The sequence below is a fragment of the Watersipora subatra genome, chromosome 8 (assembly GCF_963576615.1).
Source record: "Watersipora subatra chromosome 8, tzWatSuba1.1, whole genome shotgun sequence".
Taxonomy (NCBI): domain Eukaryota; kingdom Metazoa; phylum Bryozoa; class Gymnolaemata; order Cheilostomatida; family Watersiporidae; genus Watersipora; species Watersipora subatra.
Window position 1 is genome coordinate 38,936,975 of NC_088715.1, and position 19,043 is coordinate 38,956,017.

General features: G+C 39.2%; 1 protein-coding gene across 1 annotated transcript; it reads right to left on the minus strand.

Annotated features, from left to right (window-relative positions):
* Positions 1-5,003: 5,003 nt before the first annotated feature.
* Positions 5,004-18,740, minus strand: LOC137402031 (uncharacterized). Its single transcript, XM_068088497.1, has 5 exons — positions 18,041-18,740; positions 11,377-11,460; positions 9,680-9,742; positions 6,134-6,226; positions 5,004-5,350 (listed from the first exon to the last, which is right to left on the minus strand). Exons 1-5 carry the CDS (start codon positions 18,615-18,617, stop codon positions 5,235-5,237), a joined length of 933 nt encoding a protein of 310 aa, XP_067944598.1. The 5' UTR covers positions 18,618-18,740; the 3' UTR covers positions 5,004-5,234.
* Between the last annotated feature and the right edge of the window lie 303 nt (positions 18,741-19,043).

Consider the following 19,043-nt stretch of genomic DNA (forward strand, 5'->3'; position numbering starts at 1 on the left):
TGTATATTACTAAATTCAACATACAGCTTTTATGTCAACATTGAGTGTAAATAATATATTTTTTCATCACTCACGGATCAATTGGTTCATGAGAGCAGAGGATGAACTTGTCGTGTCCTGGAAAGCTCCTATGAATATTAGCGACATGGTCTAATTTCCAATCTCACGACCACACGAGTGGAGCGAACGTTTGAGAGTTTTTATGATAAATGCATATGCACATAACTTACAAAAATTATTTATCAACAACGTCGCAAACCCTTGTTTCAAAACCTCATCAACAAATTTAACTATCATTTTGTAGAGTCGTTAAAGTATAATAACGATACAAAACACTATTAAGCCTATTTAAATATGTAACCAAGTTTTTGTAAATTTTTGACAGTATCTTAAAACTTACCCATCTGATCGGATTATACACAAATAGACAGATTAATTTGGCCGAAAATCGCCACAAACTGCTTGAAAAGCTTGGTTTAATAAAAGTTAAGACCGGCCTACAATACGCCAATAAAGCCGTGCAACAGATAGTAGAACTATTTAGCAGTGCGCATTTCATGAAAAAAACGTGCTCATTTCATCAGTCTATGGTATTGTTTACTTGTAATCGAATTTATCCGAAGGTTTCTGTAATAAACGTAGACCGTTTGAGGCGTAGACCGATCTACAGCTACGAAATTGTGGTTCATAGTTTATTAGCCTATGTTTTTTGTCTAATTACCAAAGCTTTCACTAAATTATTTAAAATGTTAGCCATATATCTTTACAACTTATGTACAAGCTAGGGCCGAACTACAATGCCCCTTTATGACGAGAACCTTTTTTTATTTCGTTCCAGTTTGCTGAAAACTTCCAGACGCGTGAACGCTCATACTTGCTTTCTGTTAAAGATCGCTATCAAAACCATTCTACATTCAACACAACCAACCGTCAAACTGTGTATAGTACACAGTAGCTTGCCATTTTGCTCCTAATTTGCATTTCAGAGTTATAATAAACATACTACCTTATTGTTGTTGTTAAATTACATACATTACAGTAGGTTAGGCCTACAGCTTTAATTAATATTTATTTTATCGTTGTAAAACATAGGTTTGAGATAGTAGTAGATTAGGTGTAAAGTAGATTAAACCAAAACACGCTGGCCGCAATGCTCACTTGGCATCGTTTAATCTTGCATGCGGTCTTCAACATACTGGATTTCTATCAGTCGGTTCGCGAGTTATGCTTAGAGCAAATTTTTGGGTTGAGAAGGGATTAGTCAATGATTCAATTGGTACTGTCTTGTGTATTATATACTGTGCAAATCAAAGTCCACCTGCATTACCTGGTTTCGTTGTCTGCATATTTTCAGATTATACTGGTCCAACGTTACTTCCCGAACACCCCAATAGTTTTCCAGTTACACCTATCAAACGTACTTGGACTGCTGGCCATGCCACTCTTAGCCGCACAGGCATTCCTCTTGATCTAGCATAGGGTTTGGCAATACACAAGAGTCAAGGTCTTTCCATGGCTAAGGCTGTCATTGATATAGGACACCACGAAATGGCCGCTGAAATATCGTTTGTTGCTCTCTCGAGTTTGAAACATTAATGACTTACTTGTTAACAACTTCGCTAGGGAGCGCATCACTCAATTAGCTATCAATGACCAAATCCTACAACGTAAAAGAGAGGAGACTAGATTGCGCGACCTTTAACAGAACGCTGAACTTATCTAACTTATCTATATTTGTTGAAATTGTTATTCACTCCTTTTTGAAGTCGTGCTCCCTCAAATTCATTTTATGTCATCTTGAACAACTTTCATTTACACTATTAATACTCTGCCAATTCCTGCTGACAACTACTTTTTTAACTACCAGCACTGCCATTTCTTTTTTCTATGATCACTTATTCCATTATCAGGTCGTGGGCCGTATGACAGGTCGTGGGCCGTATGACAGGTCGTGGGCTGTATGACAGGTCGTGGGCTGTATGACAGGTCATGGGCCGTATGACAGGTCGTGGGCTGTATGACAGGTCATGGGCTGTATGACAGGTCGTGGGCTGTATGACAGGTCGTGGGCTGTATGACAGGTCGTGGGCTGTATGACAGGTCGTGGGCTGTATGACAGGTCGTGGGCTGTATGACAGGTCGTGGGCCGTATGACAGGTCGTGGGCCGTATGACAGGTCGTGGGCTGTATGACAGGTCGTGGGCGGTATGACAGGTCGTGGGCCGTATGACAGGTCGTGGGCTGTATGACAGAGGAATTTCTAGTTATCATGTTTATTAATTTATATTATAAAATAGTTATATTTGTTACTAATATTTATTTGAAATTATTTATAAATTACTTACAGTTAAAATTTTCCTGTTTAATGATGCCTTCTTGCTGTATGGTACAACCCATTAGGGAATAGAACTTCTCCCTCTTTTACCCTTAATCTTGTAGTTGTCTCAAATTTATTTGAATAAAGCTTTCTCTCTCGTGGAAGTGCCTAATGCACATGACCGCACTAGCAGGTAGTCTGCAAAAAATCAAATCGGCATGCTTTGCCTTAGATAGCCATAATTTTACTAAATTTGGTGACTGAGACACATGGACTCTATAAAAAAGGTTATGCCACGACTTGTAGTGTCAGATTCACGACTAGCAAAGAGGCATCTATCCACTGTAACTAACTGGTTGTAGCTAAAAACATATATTAAATGCGTTGGACGTTATTTTACTAAGGAATTAGTAAATAGACTGTTACCGGAAACGGCTGTGTTGAGAATCAGTGATGTTCCGAGGTACATGCACCAAAATATATTTTTGACTTTGAACTTGCTAAACTAGTAGAAAGATCTGCTAAAACTTTGTTTTCTCGTTCAATTAATGTAGTGTCATGCAGTACCAATCTTATAAAATGATCTTAAAATCTTAAAATTCGTCTTTGCTTTCACTTTAACAAAAGAATAAGAACACCAAGCCAATGATTCCAAGCTTTGGTTCTGCAAGTTAAAGATGTACATTGATCAATTGATTTTCCTCACTTTCTGCAAGTGAGAAGTGAGCATCTAAAGTCTAATCATAAATATAATTTACTAGCTAAAACTGTCAAAGAAAAATTGAAGCAAATATAGCTAGGTGAAATGATAAAAAATTATAAAACGATGATTGGTGATAGCAAAAAGTTCTAATTCTATTAATTAGTAAATGTATTCATGAGCACTAAAATTATTACCTTTAGTATATTCATCAATCTAAGCCTTGTATTGCTAGATGCTATGGATTAAAAAAAAGCCGTCAAGAACTCACTGTGCATCCATTACTCGCATGCGCAGGAACTTACATCATAGCCTCAAACAGGGAAATATAATTTGAATGTAAACATGACAGTATATCTATAGGAGACTCAACGTAAAAGATAAATTTACCTCCATTCTCGTATCTTCCTCTGCAGCATAACGCTGCTGGCGGCTGTCAGCTCTAACTATAAACTGTCTGCCACAAACGTTGACCACTTGATGCTCAGAAAACTCAAGAGTTTTCTGAGTAAATATCTATATATATATATATATATATATATATATATATATATATATATATATATATATATATATATATATATATATATATATATATATATATATATATATATATATATATATATATAAGAAGAAGTCTATGTGAATGTATAGAAGTCTATGTGATGAGTATGGCCTTAATGAACCACAACACTGGTGGGAAGCTCCTGGTAAGGTGAATGAAAATGATCGCGCTAAGATCCTCTGGGACTTCTACATCCAAACTGACAAGCATGTCCTAGCAAACTAACCAGATATAGTGGTGGTAGACATGGAGAACAAGAGGGCTACTATAATAGATATAGCAGTACCCAATGACTACAATATAGCCAGCAAAGAAAAAGAAAAGGTAGAGAAATATCTCCCTCTTGGAGAAGAAATTGAAAAATGCTGGAATGTAAGAACAACTGTAATCCCAGTAGTCATTGGGGCACTGGGCGCAATAACACCAGCGCATAAAATGTAGCTTGCCCAAATACCAACAACAACCAACTCAGGTGAGTTGCAGAAAAGTGCGCTATTGGGAACAGCTAAGATCTTGAGGTCTCCCAGGAACTCCCAGGTCTCTAGTAGGAGACCCGAGTTAGAGCAGAATTTACCACCCATACGGGGTATCCGGGGTGAGGAAACAATTTTATATATATATATATCTATATAGAAATCTCAAAGTTTGTCAAATGTTATCATCCTTATATATATTAGCTGTGCTACCCAGCGTTGTCCAAGTGTTAAAAATCAGCTTATAAACAATGAGAAGTATTGAGAGTTGCCTGCCACTTGCTATAAGCTTGGCACATTGCCAATGAAACATATGAGTAAGTTTACTAATACTACCCTTCTCCTTAAGCAATCACTTTGTGTCGGGACCGAAAGCGTAGCCTATTTGCTCTCGCATAGCAACATATATCACCAAGTGAATCTATCAAGCTCATATGGCTAAGTTGGTTAAGCATTGGACTGGTGAATGGGAAGTTACGAGATCAAATCTTCTGCTCTATGGACTTTTTACTCCAAGATATAAAAATTGCACAAAACAGTACACAAATGTATTTATGTATTTACCGCTGTACATGTCCAGCGATAGAAGAATAGGAGAATTCTCACATCTATATTAATAGAGTTTAGAATTCTCTTATCACTTTGAACCAACATATAGCGTATACATGTATATACAGTATACTTGTATACACATGTATATATATTTATATTTATTTGTATATATATATCTATAATTATTTGTATATATGTAGCTGTCAAAGAAATTTCTCACAGTGTTTCACAGTTGGTTTTGTTGGGAATATGATATGAGATCTTGAACTAGTGTAATATTTTATTAACAATTTTATTATTATTTTATTATTTGTCTATTAACAACTAAAAGCTATTCATCAAAATTATAATGGAAAAAATATTAATATATAAAATAAAATTATTAACTAACCGGGGATTGCATTTTGATACCCAACTTGTAAATATAACGTCATTTGACATACAAAAATTAGAGTTTTTGAGCTATGGCTATCAACGCTTATTCACAAATGTTCTCTATGGAGAGAGCTAGTATATAATATATAAATTGCTTTAATGATGGAGAATACTTGGAACTTTAGCTTTAGAGCTTTACAAGAACTGCGTCAGTATGTTTAGCTGTATTTAAAGGGAAAGTAAGGGTGCCAGTCAAAAGTCAGTTTGCTTGTATTCTACGCTGGTTGATGAGGAAAATCTTTTCAACCTCATGCTGCCTCTCATCATCTTCAGCATCTCAACATTAGCTTCTTTCAGTTTTCGCAACTCTAAAATAAAGTGTTACATACACATTGTTATACTAACATACACACTGTTATACTGACATACACACTGTTATACTTACATACACACTGTTATACTGACATACACACTGTTATACTGACATACACACTGTTATACTAACATACACACTATTATACTGACATACACACTGTTATACTGACATACACACTGTTATACTAACATACACACTGTTATACTAACATACACACTGTTATACTGACATACACACTGTTATACTAACATAGACACTGTTATACTAACATACACACTGTTATACTGACACACACACTGTTATACTGACATACACACTGTTATACTGACATACACACTGTTATACTGACATACACACTGTTATACTAACATACACACTGTTATACTGACATACACACTGTTATACTGACATACACACTGTTATACTGACATACACACTGTTATACTGACATACACACTGTTATACTGACATACACACTGTTATACTAACATACACACTGTTATACTAACATACACACTGTTATACTGACATACACACTGTTATACTAACATACACACTGTTATACTAATATACACACTGTTATACTGACACACACACTGTTATACTGACATACACACTGTTATACTGACATACACACTGTTATACTAACATACACCATGTTATACTAACATACACACTGTTATACTGACATACACACTGTTATACTGACATATTGCCCCTATAGATGTAAAGTAGTGGAGAATACACAGCTCTTGTGTTTCCAGGTAACTCTTACCTTCTGCCTGCTCTTGTACCAGGTCTTTAAGATGCTTTATCGTTTGGCTGTTAGTTTCTGTACAATCACCAATCAGTTTAGTGCTAGAGATCTCTGTAAGAAGGTATGTTTCTGAGGTTAACTTAGGTAAGATCTCAAGAACTTAAGAAATATATCTCAAAGTTTGTCGTCTGTTTGCGTGTAGTTTGGTATGCCCAGTTACCGCTATTAAAATCTTTGATTTAAAAGCTCGCATATGGCGAGATTTGAACTCACGAAGAAGGCAATTGAAGGTTGATAATCCAATTGTCTATCCACTAGTCTATAAAGGCTCTTACGATTCATCACTCTGACTATATACTGTATACACCGTTTTCTTGATTGCACACGCTAAATGACGTATTAATTTAAACTAAATGAAGCTCGATGCTTTTTCATTTTTTGGTGATTTTTCTTTTTTGTTTTTTCAAGAAGTTCAATTGCTAAACCCGCGACCTAATACTTTTCATGTGGATATTCTATTATCGTGAGTAGGAATAGCCTTTACCTTCTTTCTCAGTTTGGTCAGGCAAAGTATCAGACAAAGACAGACCGAGGTCTCATTTTACATTTGTACATTTGTACCGGTATCGTGAGGTACCAGTATCGTCATGTTCAAAGTTTTGATGAATAGCTTCTGGTGGAACAGTAATCTTTTTTATACACACACACTTCTATGCAACAAATTGTTATTATTAGCTTAGTACATACAGAATTTTTATTTTGTTTTCGTATTAATTGTATCATTACCAAATCATCTTATATTGTATTCATAGCAAGACAGACCTAATGAAGCTATTACTAGCTAATTATTTCACATTTACATTTAAACACTTTTTATCTATTTTATATTGTTTCTTATTTTATTTGAATTGCACAAAACACTTTTCTCATGATATGAAGCTTGAAATTTGGAATGATAACTGTTATGATAATGTATGTTAACCAAAAGTAAATTTTCTATGCAAAGACTTTTATTACCCGGAGTACGCCGGACATTCAGTAGTATGTAGATATTATATGCATTAATGATTACATGCACGTAACATAGCGTAGATATATGTTTACATGTATGTAACATAGCGTACATATATGTTTACATGTATGAAACATAACGTACATATATGTTTACATGTACGTAACACAGCGTACATATATGTTAACATGTACACAACACAGCGTACATATATGTTTACATGTATGTAACATAGCGTACATATATGTTTACATGTACGTAACATAATGTACATATATTTTTACATGTACGTAACACAGCGTAGATATATGTTTACATGTATGCAACACGGCGTACATATATGTTTACATGTACGTAACATAACATACATATATGTTTACATGTATGTAACATAGCATACATATATGTTTACATGTACATAACATAGCGTACATATATGTTTACATGTACATAACACGGCGTACATACATGTTTACATGTACGCAACATGGTGTACATATATGTTTACATGCACGTAACATAACGTACATACATGTTTACATGTATGTAACATAGCGTACATATATGTTTACATGTACATAACATAGCGTACATATATGTTTACATGTACGCAACACGGTGTACATATATGTTTACATGTACATAACATAGTGTACATATATGTTTACATGTACATAACATAGCATACATATATGTTTACATGTATGTAACATAGCATACATATATGGTTACACATACATAACATAGCGTACATATATGTTTACATGTACATAACACGGCATACATCTATGTTTACACAGCATTTAGAGAAAGGCAAGGGAACAAAGCTAAAGCCTGGTTCCCATATACGTCGCAAAGCACCGGCGACAGCTCGCAGGATATTAGCGATGAAATGGGAACGAATGCGCCGGGTACCGCCGAGGACCGCCGGTAGTTGCCGGCGGCATCGCAACAGTTTAACGCTGGTCAAATTTCGCAAACGGCCGCAGACAAAACCTTCCCGAAATGCAATGTACGGGTAAAGGTCACCATTATAGGAATGACATGGCAAATGAACATTTTATTTGACTACGCAATTATGTTTACAATATTATTAACGATGTGGCTTTTATGTGAACAGATCCCGCCGTGCATAGCGTCGCAAGCGTTTTGCTGCGCATGTTACCGCCGGAGTCTCGCAATCGATATGGGAACCAGGCTTAACTCACCTTTCGTTAAATCTTTTAAAACCTCTACAGTGATTTATCTGAGGCCATATTTGAAGTTTTTTCTTCTAACCATTTTGAGCACAGAATAGCACCAAATAAAATATAACCAGTGAAGACAGCAGCAATATGAGCGGAATAACCAATGTCATAACTTGAGAGACATACACAAAGCAAGCGCGATCATTGACGCCATTTTTTGAGAAGTATTTTTTTGAGAGTTAAATTCACTTAAATCAAGTTTTGTCAATTTTAATTTTGAAACATCCTAACAGTCAGATCAGCAAAAACAAAAAACAAAACCTCAAGTGATAAAAAATACTGATAACTTTTGATAGAATGTTTCAAAACTTAATGTAAGTGACTCTTTATGTTAGCTACATTGATTCTCACTTGTGCTACAAGAAATTCTAATTTTCATGCCCTTTATCTGTTTCTTAAAAAACTGTTAGTTAGTTTGTAAATATTATTGTACAGCTTAGAGTATATAGTAGACGCTTTAATATAAACATCTGTTTTATACATGTAAATTCAATTTCACATAAAGAATCTATGTTGGCTTTTTGCATGCTATTAATTGTTATGTACGTAGCGTCACATAACATTATGCGTCAAGTCATTACAAGATCTCAAATTTGATTTGGTAGATGAGAACCCGAAAGTTAGCCTTCAAAGTATCATTCCCCCTTGTGCCACTTTTGGGAGAGAAAATAAGTATTCTATTCCAATCTCTAACCTCTATTTTGGACAGACTGAGAACAGACGACGCCGCGCTCATTGTACATAATAAAGATATATTTTTCGTTTACTTCAGTTTTTGTATGAGTATTTTTTGTCAGCGTGTACCTTTCTGTGAAAAAAAAAGAAGAAAAAACTTGACTTAAATTGACATTGAAGATGTGCGCTTCTCTAAACTTTAACTTAAAATTACCCTAATCCCTAAACCAAGTGAAAGCTCTAAAAAAGAGAAAAGTTGTCAATACAAATCAATAGTAACAATCAATAGTATCAATAGTACCAAAGTTTCTGTACAGACATTTAATCAGGCGGATAAGTTCAGATTTGTTTTTGTTGTGGAGCCAAAGGGGTTAGAAAGGTCTTGAAGAAGATTAGGTTATTTATATGTATTTCCTTATATGGTAAATATTTTGGCTCCGATTATTTATGTTGTAAGAGCGCCTACTGTATCCATTTTATTTAGCAGCCTCTTTCTCTGTTGACCTTACCTGTGTTGGCTTCGCTTGTACTTTTGTGAAATTCTAGTTCTAAAATATAAATCTGAAGAGATTATTATTAGACTACATTAATGTGAAATTTATGGTAGAAGCTTTTAAAAATTATACCTACCGTCATAGGGCCTGGGCACTTGTTTCTCCAACTCTTCTGCTCGTTGGTTCCACTGCTCTATTTCTTCAACAAAAATATGCGGGTTATTAAAAGCATGGATTACCAATTTGGTGCAGGTTTAGGACTTCAGGTTGAGTTTATATTTCATAAGAACCCCTATTCTTCGCCAAACAGAAAATATATATTGTTACCCCGTGGATGTAAGAGCAACCTTTGTTGAGACTACACGTACCTACAAGCTCGGAGTTACAAGAGACAACTAGCGATAGACTCAACAACTAGCGATAGACACAACAACTAGCGATAGACACAACAACTAGCAATAGACACAACAACTAGCGATAGACACAACAACTAGCGATAGACACGACAACTAGCAATAGACTCAACAACTAGCGATAGACAACAACTAGCAATAGACAACAACTAGCAATAGACACAACAACTAGCAATAGACTCAACAACTAGCAATAGACACAACAACTAGCAATAGACTCAACAACTAGCAATAGACACAACAACTAGCGATAGACACAACAACTAGCAATAGACATAACAACTAGCAATAGACACAACAACTAGCGATAGACACAACAACTAGCGATAGACACAACAACTAGCAATAGACATAACAACGAGCAATAGACACAACAACTAGCAATAAACTCAACAACTAGCAATAGACACAACAACTAGCAATAGACTCAACAACTAGCAATAGACACAACAACTAGCGATAGACACAACAACTAGCAATAGACATAACAACTAGCGATAGACACAACAACTAGCAATAGACACAACAACTAGCGATAGACACAACAACTAGCGATAGACTCAACAACTAGCGATAGACTCAACAACTAGCGATAGACTCAACAACTAGCGATAGACTCAACAACTAGCGATAGACTCAACAACTAGCGATAGACTCAACAACTAGCGATAGACTCAACAACTAGCGATAGACACAACAACTAGCGATAGACACAACAACTAGCGATAGACTCAACAACTAGCGATAGACTCAACAACTAGCGATAGACTCAACAACTAGCGATAGACTCAACAACTAGCGATAGACTCAACAACTAGCGATAGACACAACAACTAGCGATAGACACAACAACTAGCAATAGACACAACAAATAGTGATAGACTCAACAACTAGCGATAGACACAACAACTAGCATTTTGATATCAACGTTCAAGGAGACCTCCCTGACTCGTTTCATGAGCCACATTATGTATATCCCACTGTATGAAAGCATGTGCAACCTCTATGGCCATCTTGCAGGTCGTCATAGCTTAAATTTCCTTGATTGATGTGACAATGAAACCGTCACTGACGATGAGGAAGTTGGCTGGCACACCAAAAATGGTGACTATCACCGACAAGTATCTGAGAATGGTGACCTCCACCAGACAAATATGGGACCAACAATATATGTTTTTGGGTTGTTCAGAAGTCCATGCACAAATCAAATTACTGGTAGGAACTACCCCGATAAGGTAAATGAGCACAACCATGCTAGGTTCCTTTGGCACTCTGCATTCAGGCTGACTTCATATATATCCGGCAGACTAGCAAGATATTATAGCAATAGGCAAGGGGAACAAGAGTGCTACTATAATAGATATACATTTAGCAGTACACAATAGCTACAATTAATCAAGCATACATAGCTATAACTTACCTGCAGCTTGCTTAGCATTTTTTGCAGTTAGCATTTTCACAGCTTCTTCCAGTTCCCTTATCACTTGGTTGGCATACTTAAGTCCTGTGACACATACATTTAATTTTATTCTCTTCTAACATTAAAAACAGATAATTGAAAAACCTTCGAAACTTCACTGCAAACTAATTAAACTAATTAATTGATTAAAGCTAAAGGTTTTGACATAAAGTTGCAGAAGAACTTCTCTAACATAAATATCAAAAAATAGAGTGCAACTCCATTCTTGACACTACTGTGAGTATGGGGCTATCTACTGTTTGGCGATAGCCGTTGGTCATCATTAGCTATAGATATATAAACCCAGATTTATATATCTATGTCATTACCACATTTCCTTTACAGACCTTTGCTAGCCCATTACTACTGGAGCACTCCACTAGCCCATTAGTACTGTAGCTCTCCACTAGCCCAATAGTACTGGAGCTCTCCACTAGCCCATTAGTACTGGAGCTCTCCATTTGCCCATTGGTACTGGAGCTCCCCACTAGCCCATTAGTACTGAAGGTCTCCACTAGCCCATTAGTACTGAAGCTCTCCAATTAGTACTGGAGCTCTCCATTTGCCCATTAGTACTGTAGCTCTCCACTAGCCCATTAGTACTGGAGCTCTCCACTAGCCCATTAGTACTGAAGCTCTCCACTAGCCCATTAGTACTGGAGCTCTCCACTAGCCCATTAGTACTGTAGCTTTCCACTAGCCCATTAGCACTGGAGCTCTCCACTAGCCCAATAGCACTGGAGCTCTCCACTTGCCCAATAGCAGTGGAACTCTCCACTAGACCATTAGTACTGGAGCTCTCCACTAGCCCAATAGCACTGGAACTCTCCACTAGACCATTAGTACTGGAGCTCTCCACTAGCCCATTAGCACTAGAACTCTCCACTAGTCCACTAATATTTGAGCTCTCCACTAGCCCATTAGTACTGGAGCTCTCCACTAACCCAATAGCACTGAAGCTCTCCACTTGCCCAATAGCACTGGAACTCTCCACTAGACCATTAGTACTGGAGCTCTCCACTAGCCCACTAAAATTTGAGCTCTCTACTAGCCCATTAGCACTAGAGCTCTCCACTAGCCCATTAGCAATGGGACTCTCCAATAGCCCATTAGCACTGAAGATCTCCACTAGCCCATTAGCAATGGAACTCTCCACTAGCCCATTAGTACTGGAGCTCTCCACTAGCCCATTAGCAATGGAACTCTCCACTAGCCCATTAGTACTGGAGCTCTCCACTAGCCCATTAGTACTGGAGCTCTCCACTAGCCCATTAGTACTAGAGCTCTCCACTAGCCCAATAGCATTGGAACTCTCCACTAGCCCATTAGTACTAGAGCTCTCCACTAGCCCAATAGCACTGGAGCTCTCCACTAGCCCATTAGCACTGGAACTCTCCACTAGCCCATTAGCAATGGAACTCTCCACTAACCCATTAGCACTGAACCTCTCCACTTGCCCATTAGCCCTGAACCTCTCCACTAGGCCATTAGCACTGAAGCTCTCCACTAGCCCATTAGTGCTGGAACTTTCCACTAGCCCATTAGCACTGGAACTCTCCACTAGCCCATTAGTACTAGAGCTCTCCACTAGCCCATTAGTACTGGAACTCTCCAATAGCCCATTAGTGCTGGAACTCTCCACTAACCCATTAGCACTGGAACTCTCCACTTGCCCATTAGTACTGTAGTTCTCCACTAGCCCATTAGTACTAGAGCTCTCCACTAGCCCATTAGTACTGTAGTTGTCCACTAGCCCATTAGTACTGGAGCTCTCCACTAGCCCATTAGTACTGGAGCTCTCCACTAGCCCATTAGTGCTGGAGCTCTCCACTAGCCCAATAGCACTGGAACTCTCCACTAGCCCAATAGTACTGGAGCTCTCCACCAGCCCATTAGCAATGAAACTCTCCACTAACCCATTAGCACTGGAGCTCTCCACTAGCCCATTAGCAATGGAACTCTCCAATAGCTCATTAGTACTGGAGCTCTCCACTAGCCCATTAGCACTGAAGCTCTCCAATAGCCCATTAGCAATGAAACTCTCCACTAACCCATTAGCACTGGAGCTCTCCACTAGCCCATTAGCAATGGAACTCTCCAATAGCCCATTACCACTGGAGCTCTCCACTAGCCCATTAGCACTGGAGCTCTCCACTAGCCCATTAGCACTGGAGCTCTCCACTAACCCATTAGCACTGGAGCTCTCCACTAGCCCATTAGCACTGGAACTCTCCACTAACCCATTAGCACTGGAGCTCTCCACTAGCCCAATATCAATGGAGCTCTCCACTAACCCATTAGCACTGGAGCTCTCCACTAGCCCAATAGCACTGGAGCTCTCCAATAGCCCATTAGCAATGGAACTCTCCAATAGCCCATTAGTACTGAAGCTCTCCACTAGCCCATTAGCAATGGAACTCTCCACTAACCCATTAGTATTGAAGCTCTCCACTAACCCATTAGCACTGGAGCTCTCCACCAGCCCATTAGTACTGAAGCTCTCCACTAACCCATTAGTTCTGGAGCACTCCACTAGCCCATTAGCAATGGAACTCTCCACTAACCCATTAGCACTGGAGCTCTCCACTAGCCCATTAGCACTGGAACTCTCCACTAACCCATTAGCAATGGAACTCTCCACTAGCCCATTAGTACTGAAGCTCTCCACTAGCCCATTAGTACTAGAGCTCTCCACTAGCCCATTAGCACTGAAGCTCTCCACTAGCCCATTAGCACTGGAGCTCTCCACTAGCCCATTAGCACTGAAGCTCTCCACTAGCCCATTAGCAATGGAACTCTCCACTAGCCCATTAGCAATGGAACTCTCCACTAGCCCATTAGTACTAGAGCTCTCTACTAGCCCATTAGCACTGGAGCTCTCCACTAGCCCATTAGTACTGGAGCTCTCCACTAGCCCAATAGCACTGGAACTCTCCACTAGCTCATTAGCACTAGAGCTCTCCACTAGCCCATTAGCAATGGAGCTCTCCACTAGCCCATTAGCAATGGAGCTCTCCACTAGCCCAATAGCACTGGAACTCTCCACTAGCTCATTAGCACTGAAACTCTCCACTAGCCCATTAGTACTGGAGCTCTCCACTAGCCCATTAGTACTAGAACTCTCCACTAGCCCATTAGCACTGGAGCTCTCCACTAGCCCATTAGGACTGGAGCTCTCCACTAGCCCAATAGCACTGGAACTCTCCACTAGCTCATTAGCACTGAAACTCTCCACTAGCCCATTAGCAATGGAACTCTCCACTAGCCCATTAGTACTAGAGCTCTCCACTAGCCCATTAGCACTGGAGCTCTCCATTAGCCCAATAGCACTGGAGCTCTCCACTAGCCCATTAGTACTGAAGCTCTCCACTCGCCCATTAGTACTGAAGCTGTCTACTAGCCCATTAGTACTGAAGCTCTCCACTCACCCATTAGTACTGGAGCTCTCCACTCGCCCATTAGCACTGAAACTCTCCACTAGCCCATTAGCAATGGAACTTTCCACTAGCCCATTAGTACTACAGCTCTCTACTAGCCCATTAGTACTGAAGCTCTCTACTAGCCTATTAGTACTGGAGCTCTCTACTAGCCCATTAGTACTGAAGCTCTCCACTAGCCCATTAGTACTGAAGCTCTCCACTCGCCCATTAGTACTGGAGCTTTCCACTCGCCCATTAGTACTAGAGCTCTCTACTAGCCCATTAGTACTGTAGTTCTCCACTAGCCCATTAGTACTGGAGCTTTCCATTTGCCCATTAGCACTGGAGCTCTCTACTAATCCATTAGTACTGGAGCACTCCACTAGCCCATTAGTAATGGAGCTCTCCACTCGCCCATTAGTACTGGAGCTCTCCATTTGCCCATTAGCGCTGAACCCCTCCACTAGCCCATTAGTACTTGAGCTCTCTACTAGCCCATTAGTACTGAAGCTCTCTACTAGCCCATTAGTACTGAAGCTCTCCACTAGCCCATTAGTACTGAAGCTCTCTACTTGCCCATTAGTACTAGAGCTCTCCACTAGCCCATTAGCACTGGAGCTCTCTACTAGCCCATTAGCACTGGAGCTCTCCACTAGCCCATTAGTACTGGAGCTCTCCACTAGCCCATTTGCACTGGAACTTTCCACTAGCCCATTAGCACTAAAGCTCTCCACTAGTCCATTAGTACTGAAGCTCTCCAATAGCCCATTAGTACTGGAACTCTCCACTTGCCCAATAGCACTTGACCTCTCCACTAGACCATTAGCCCTGAACCTTTCCACTAGCCCATTAGTACTGGAGCTCTCCACTCGCCCATTAGTACTGAAGCTCTCCACTCGCCCATTAGTACTAGAGCTCTCTACTAGCCCATTAGTACTGTAGTTCTCTACTAGCCCATTAGTACTGGAGCTTTCCATTTGCCCATTAGCACTGGAGCTCTCTACTAATCCATTAGTACTGGAGCACTCCACTAGCCCATTAGTAATGGAGCTCTCCACTCGCCCATTAGTACTGGAGCTCTCCACTCGCCCATTAGTACTAGAGCTCTCTACTAGCCCATTAGTACTGGAGTTGTCCACTAGCCCATTAGTACTGAAGCTCTCCACTAGCCCATTAGTACTGGAACTCTCCAATTGCCCAATAGCACTGGAACTCTCCACTAGACCATTAGTACTGGAGCTCTCCACTTGCCCATTAGTACTGAAGCTCTCTACTGGTACATTAGTACTGGAGCACTCCACTAGCCCATTAGTACTGGAGCTCTCTACTAGCCTATTAGCACTGGAGCTTCCACTAGTCCATTCACCTTAAAATCGTAAACTAACATGAAGACAGCAGGTATCTGCTATTGTAGAACCCGCAGTCAGACTATAACAATGATAACTTTTCTACAAGGCAGTAAAAGAGAGAACTTGGGTTGCTCGCAACTAGACTGATGATGAGGGTGAACTATCTGAATTATCACACTAGAAACGATCCTAGTTGCAGACTGTGCAGCAAAGCATTTGAGACCATCCAATACATCGTCAGTGGATGCAAATCTCGAGTCAGAAACGCATACACTGAGCGGCATAATCATGTTGCAGGTGTTGTCTACAGAAATCTATGTAATGAGTATGGCCTTAATAAACCAAAACACTGGTGGGAAGTTCCTGGTAAGGTCAATGAAAATGACCGCGCTCAGATCCTCTGGGACTTCTACATCCGAACTGACAAGCATGTCCTAGCAAACCAACCAGATATAGTGGTGGTAGACAAGGAGAACAAGAGGGCTACTATAATAGATATAGCAGTACCCAATGACTACAATATAGCCAGCAAAGAAAAATAAAAGGTAGATAAATATCTCCCTCTTGGAGAAGAGATTGAAAAATGCTGGGATGTAAGAACAATTGTAATTACAGTAGTCATTGTTGCACTGGGCGCAGTAACACCTGCGCATAAAATGTGGTTTGCTCAGATACCGGCAGCAATCAACTCGAGTGAGTTACAGAAAAGTGTGCTATATGAAACACCGATCTTGAGGCGAGCAGAAACTATCACTAAGCTGCCACTACACTATCACTACTCTATCACAGCACTACCACTGCACTATCACTACACTGTCACTACACTATCACTACACTATCACCACACTATCACTACTCTATCACTACACTATCACTATCACTACACTATCACTACACTACCACTACACTATCACTACACTATCACCACACTATCACTACACAATCACTACACTATCACTACACTATTGCTACACTATCACTACACTATTATGCTATCTCCCCACTTCCACTATTAAAGTAAAAACAACACCCATTTTCTAGTTTTTGCTATTCACAGGCAGGTAAAGCATAAGGATCATACTAAGTTTCAAGCATTGTGTAGGCAATTTGATAGCTAAAATCTATACTTTTGTTAACCTTTTATGCATTATTTCATCTGATATAATCTGAAAATATGAGATATTTTCTGTTTAGGAATGTCATTGGCAACCCATGTGATTAAACTGATCTTACAGTTACCTGACATCTAAACACTAAAGATAAATTGACAAGGTGGGTTTACAATTTATTGTAGTTTCTTTTGTATCAACAAAGTTTCTCTGTTTGTCGACAGAGGAAAAATGGTTGTAAAGACGACTTCGTTCCAGTTACCGACCTGAGATCAGTAAAATCTTTCTCAATGTTTTTGCTAATGTTTGATGGTCATCGTTGACAGAGTACAACATGGAATTGACCAATCATACAATATCTCGCAATGTTAATAGTGCCAAAAATTTAAATGTTGCATTTCATTGTCTAAAAATGTGGCCATTTCTCTATTGTCAAAGATTGAGCTGTTATTGTATAGTTTTTGCAAATCATAAACAGAATAAAGGCCTTTCCAACCCCAACTCTCTTAATGGAGGCCTTTTTAATCCCAACTCTCTCAATGCAGGCTCAAACCCAACAACAGTAACTTCTATATAATGGTCCAGCATTTAAATTTTTACTAAATAAGCACAAAAGAGAGCTTCCTGACCTTTTGCAAGGATTTTACAAAAAAAAATTATATTGTAGGCCTATATATCAATCTACACTGAAAACAAGTGTTTAGAAGGCCAATGTAATGGGTTATTGCATAACTAAAATATGACATACCTAAAGAATTCCACTGAGAGTATCTGTAGGAAAGTTCTGGCAACTTGCTGATTTTCTCAACAGTTTTGTGTCTGTTGTTTTTTATCCGCAATAATTGATCCTTATGCTCAGGAGTTACGGCAGCGAGAAGAATGCCTAATGCATTGACATCTTTACAAATGGCAGCGTCATGTAAGGCTGTATTTCCATCAACATCCTGAAGTTTTAAAATCTCGAATCTGTGGCCCGATGAAAGGTCGTGAAGTAAACAGAATAGCATTTCGGTGTGGCCTTCTTGCGCTGCAAAATGCGCCGCTGTTTTTGCACCTTGATTCTGTATTTTTAAAATCATGTGTCGCTGATCAGTTGAGAAGCCTGCCAGCATATGTCTCGTACTCTCCCTGTCATTCCAAGCGGCTGCTCTGTGAATAGGTGTACATTTTGCGGCTTCACTTCTAATTTTCATCAACATATCATACCTGCTCTCTGCCCCTGCATTCTTTAGCACTTCCCTCATTCGCTCTGTCTGTTCTGAGTTTGTTCCCAAATTAGCATAACCCAACAACAGCTGCTGAAGATCAGCTCTGTCGTAATCCATTTACATCGATCATCTGATAATGTCGAGCATCTAATAATGCCGCGGAGTTGCCGACCGATATGAAGATGTATTTTGTCACATTCATTTAGGTTTTCGACTAAATACAGAAATGATTTAACTATTATCTCACGTTACTAGACCCTGTCTTGTAACTACATCACTGATTAGTGAGTGTGTCTATTGAATGCAGAGGCACGCATGTCGGATCACATTGTTGATTTGGTCAAAGCAAATATTGACTTTACGGCTGATCTAGCAAACAAAAGAGACTACATAATAGAGACTTATCTACAATCTTCGACTTTTATAGGCTTTAAGTGTGAGTTACTTTGAAATGACCTCAATTATGTTTAATGGATTTGCGAAATGATTTATAAAAATGTTCAATCCTTTTGTACTGCAGAACGAACTAATCTTGAAGTGTAT

What these genes read in the sequence shown, in the direction of transcription:
- LOC137402031 (XM_068088497.1), bottom strand. Translation starts at nt 18,617, where the DNA reads ATGGATTACGACAGAGCTGATCTTCAGCAGCTGTTGTTGGGTTATGCT. An exon ending in AGTGCCCAGGCCCTATGACG is followed by an intron (nt 6,227 to 9,679) that starts GTAGGTATAATT and finishes ACCTTCTTACAG; the next exon opens with AGATCTCTAGCACTAAACTG. An exon ending in GGTACAAGAGCAGGCAGAAG is followed by an intron (nt 5,351 to 6,133) that starts GTAAGAGTTACC and finishes ACTTTATTTTAG; the next exon opens with AGTTGCGAAAACTGAAAGAA.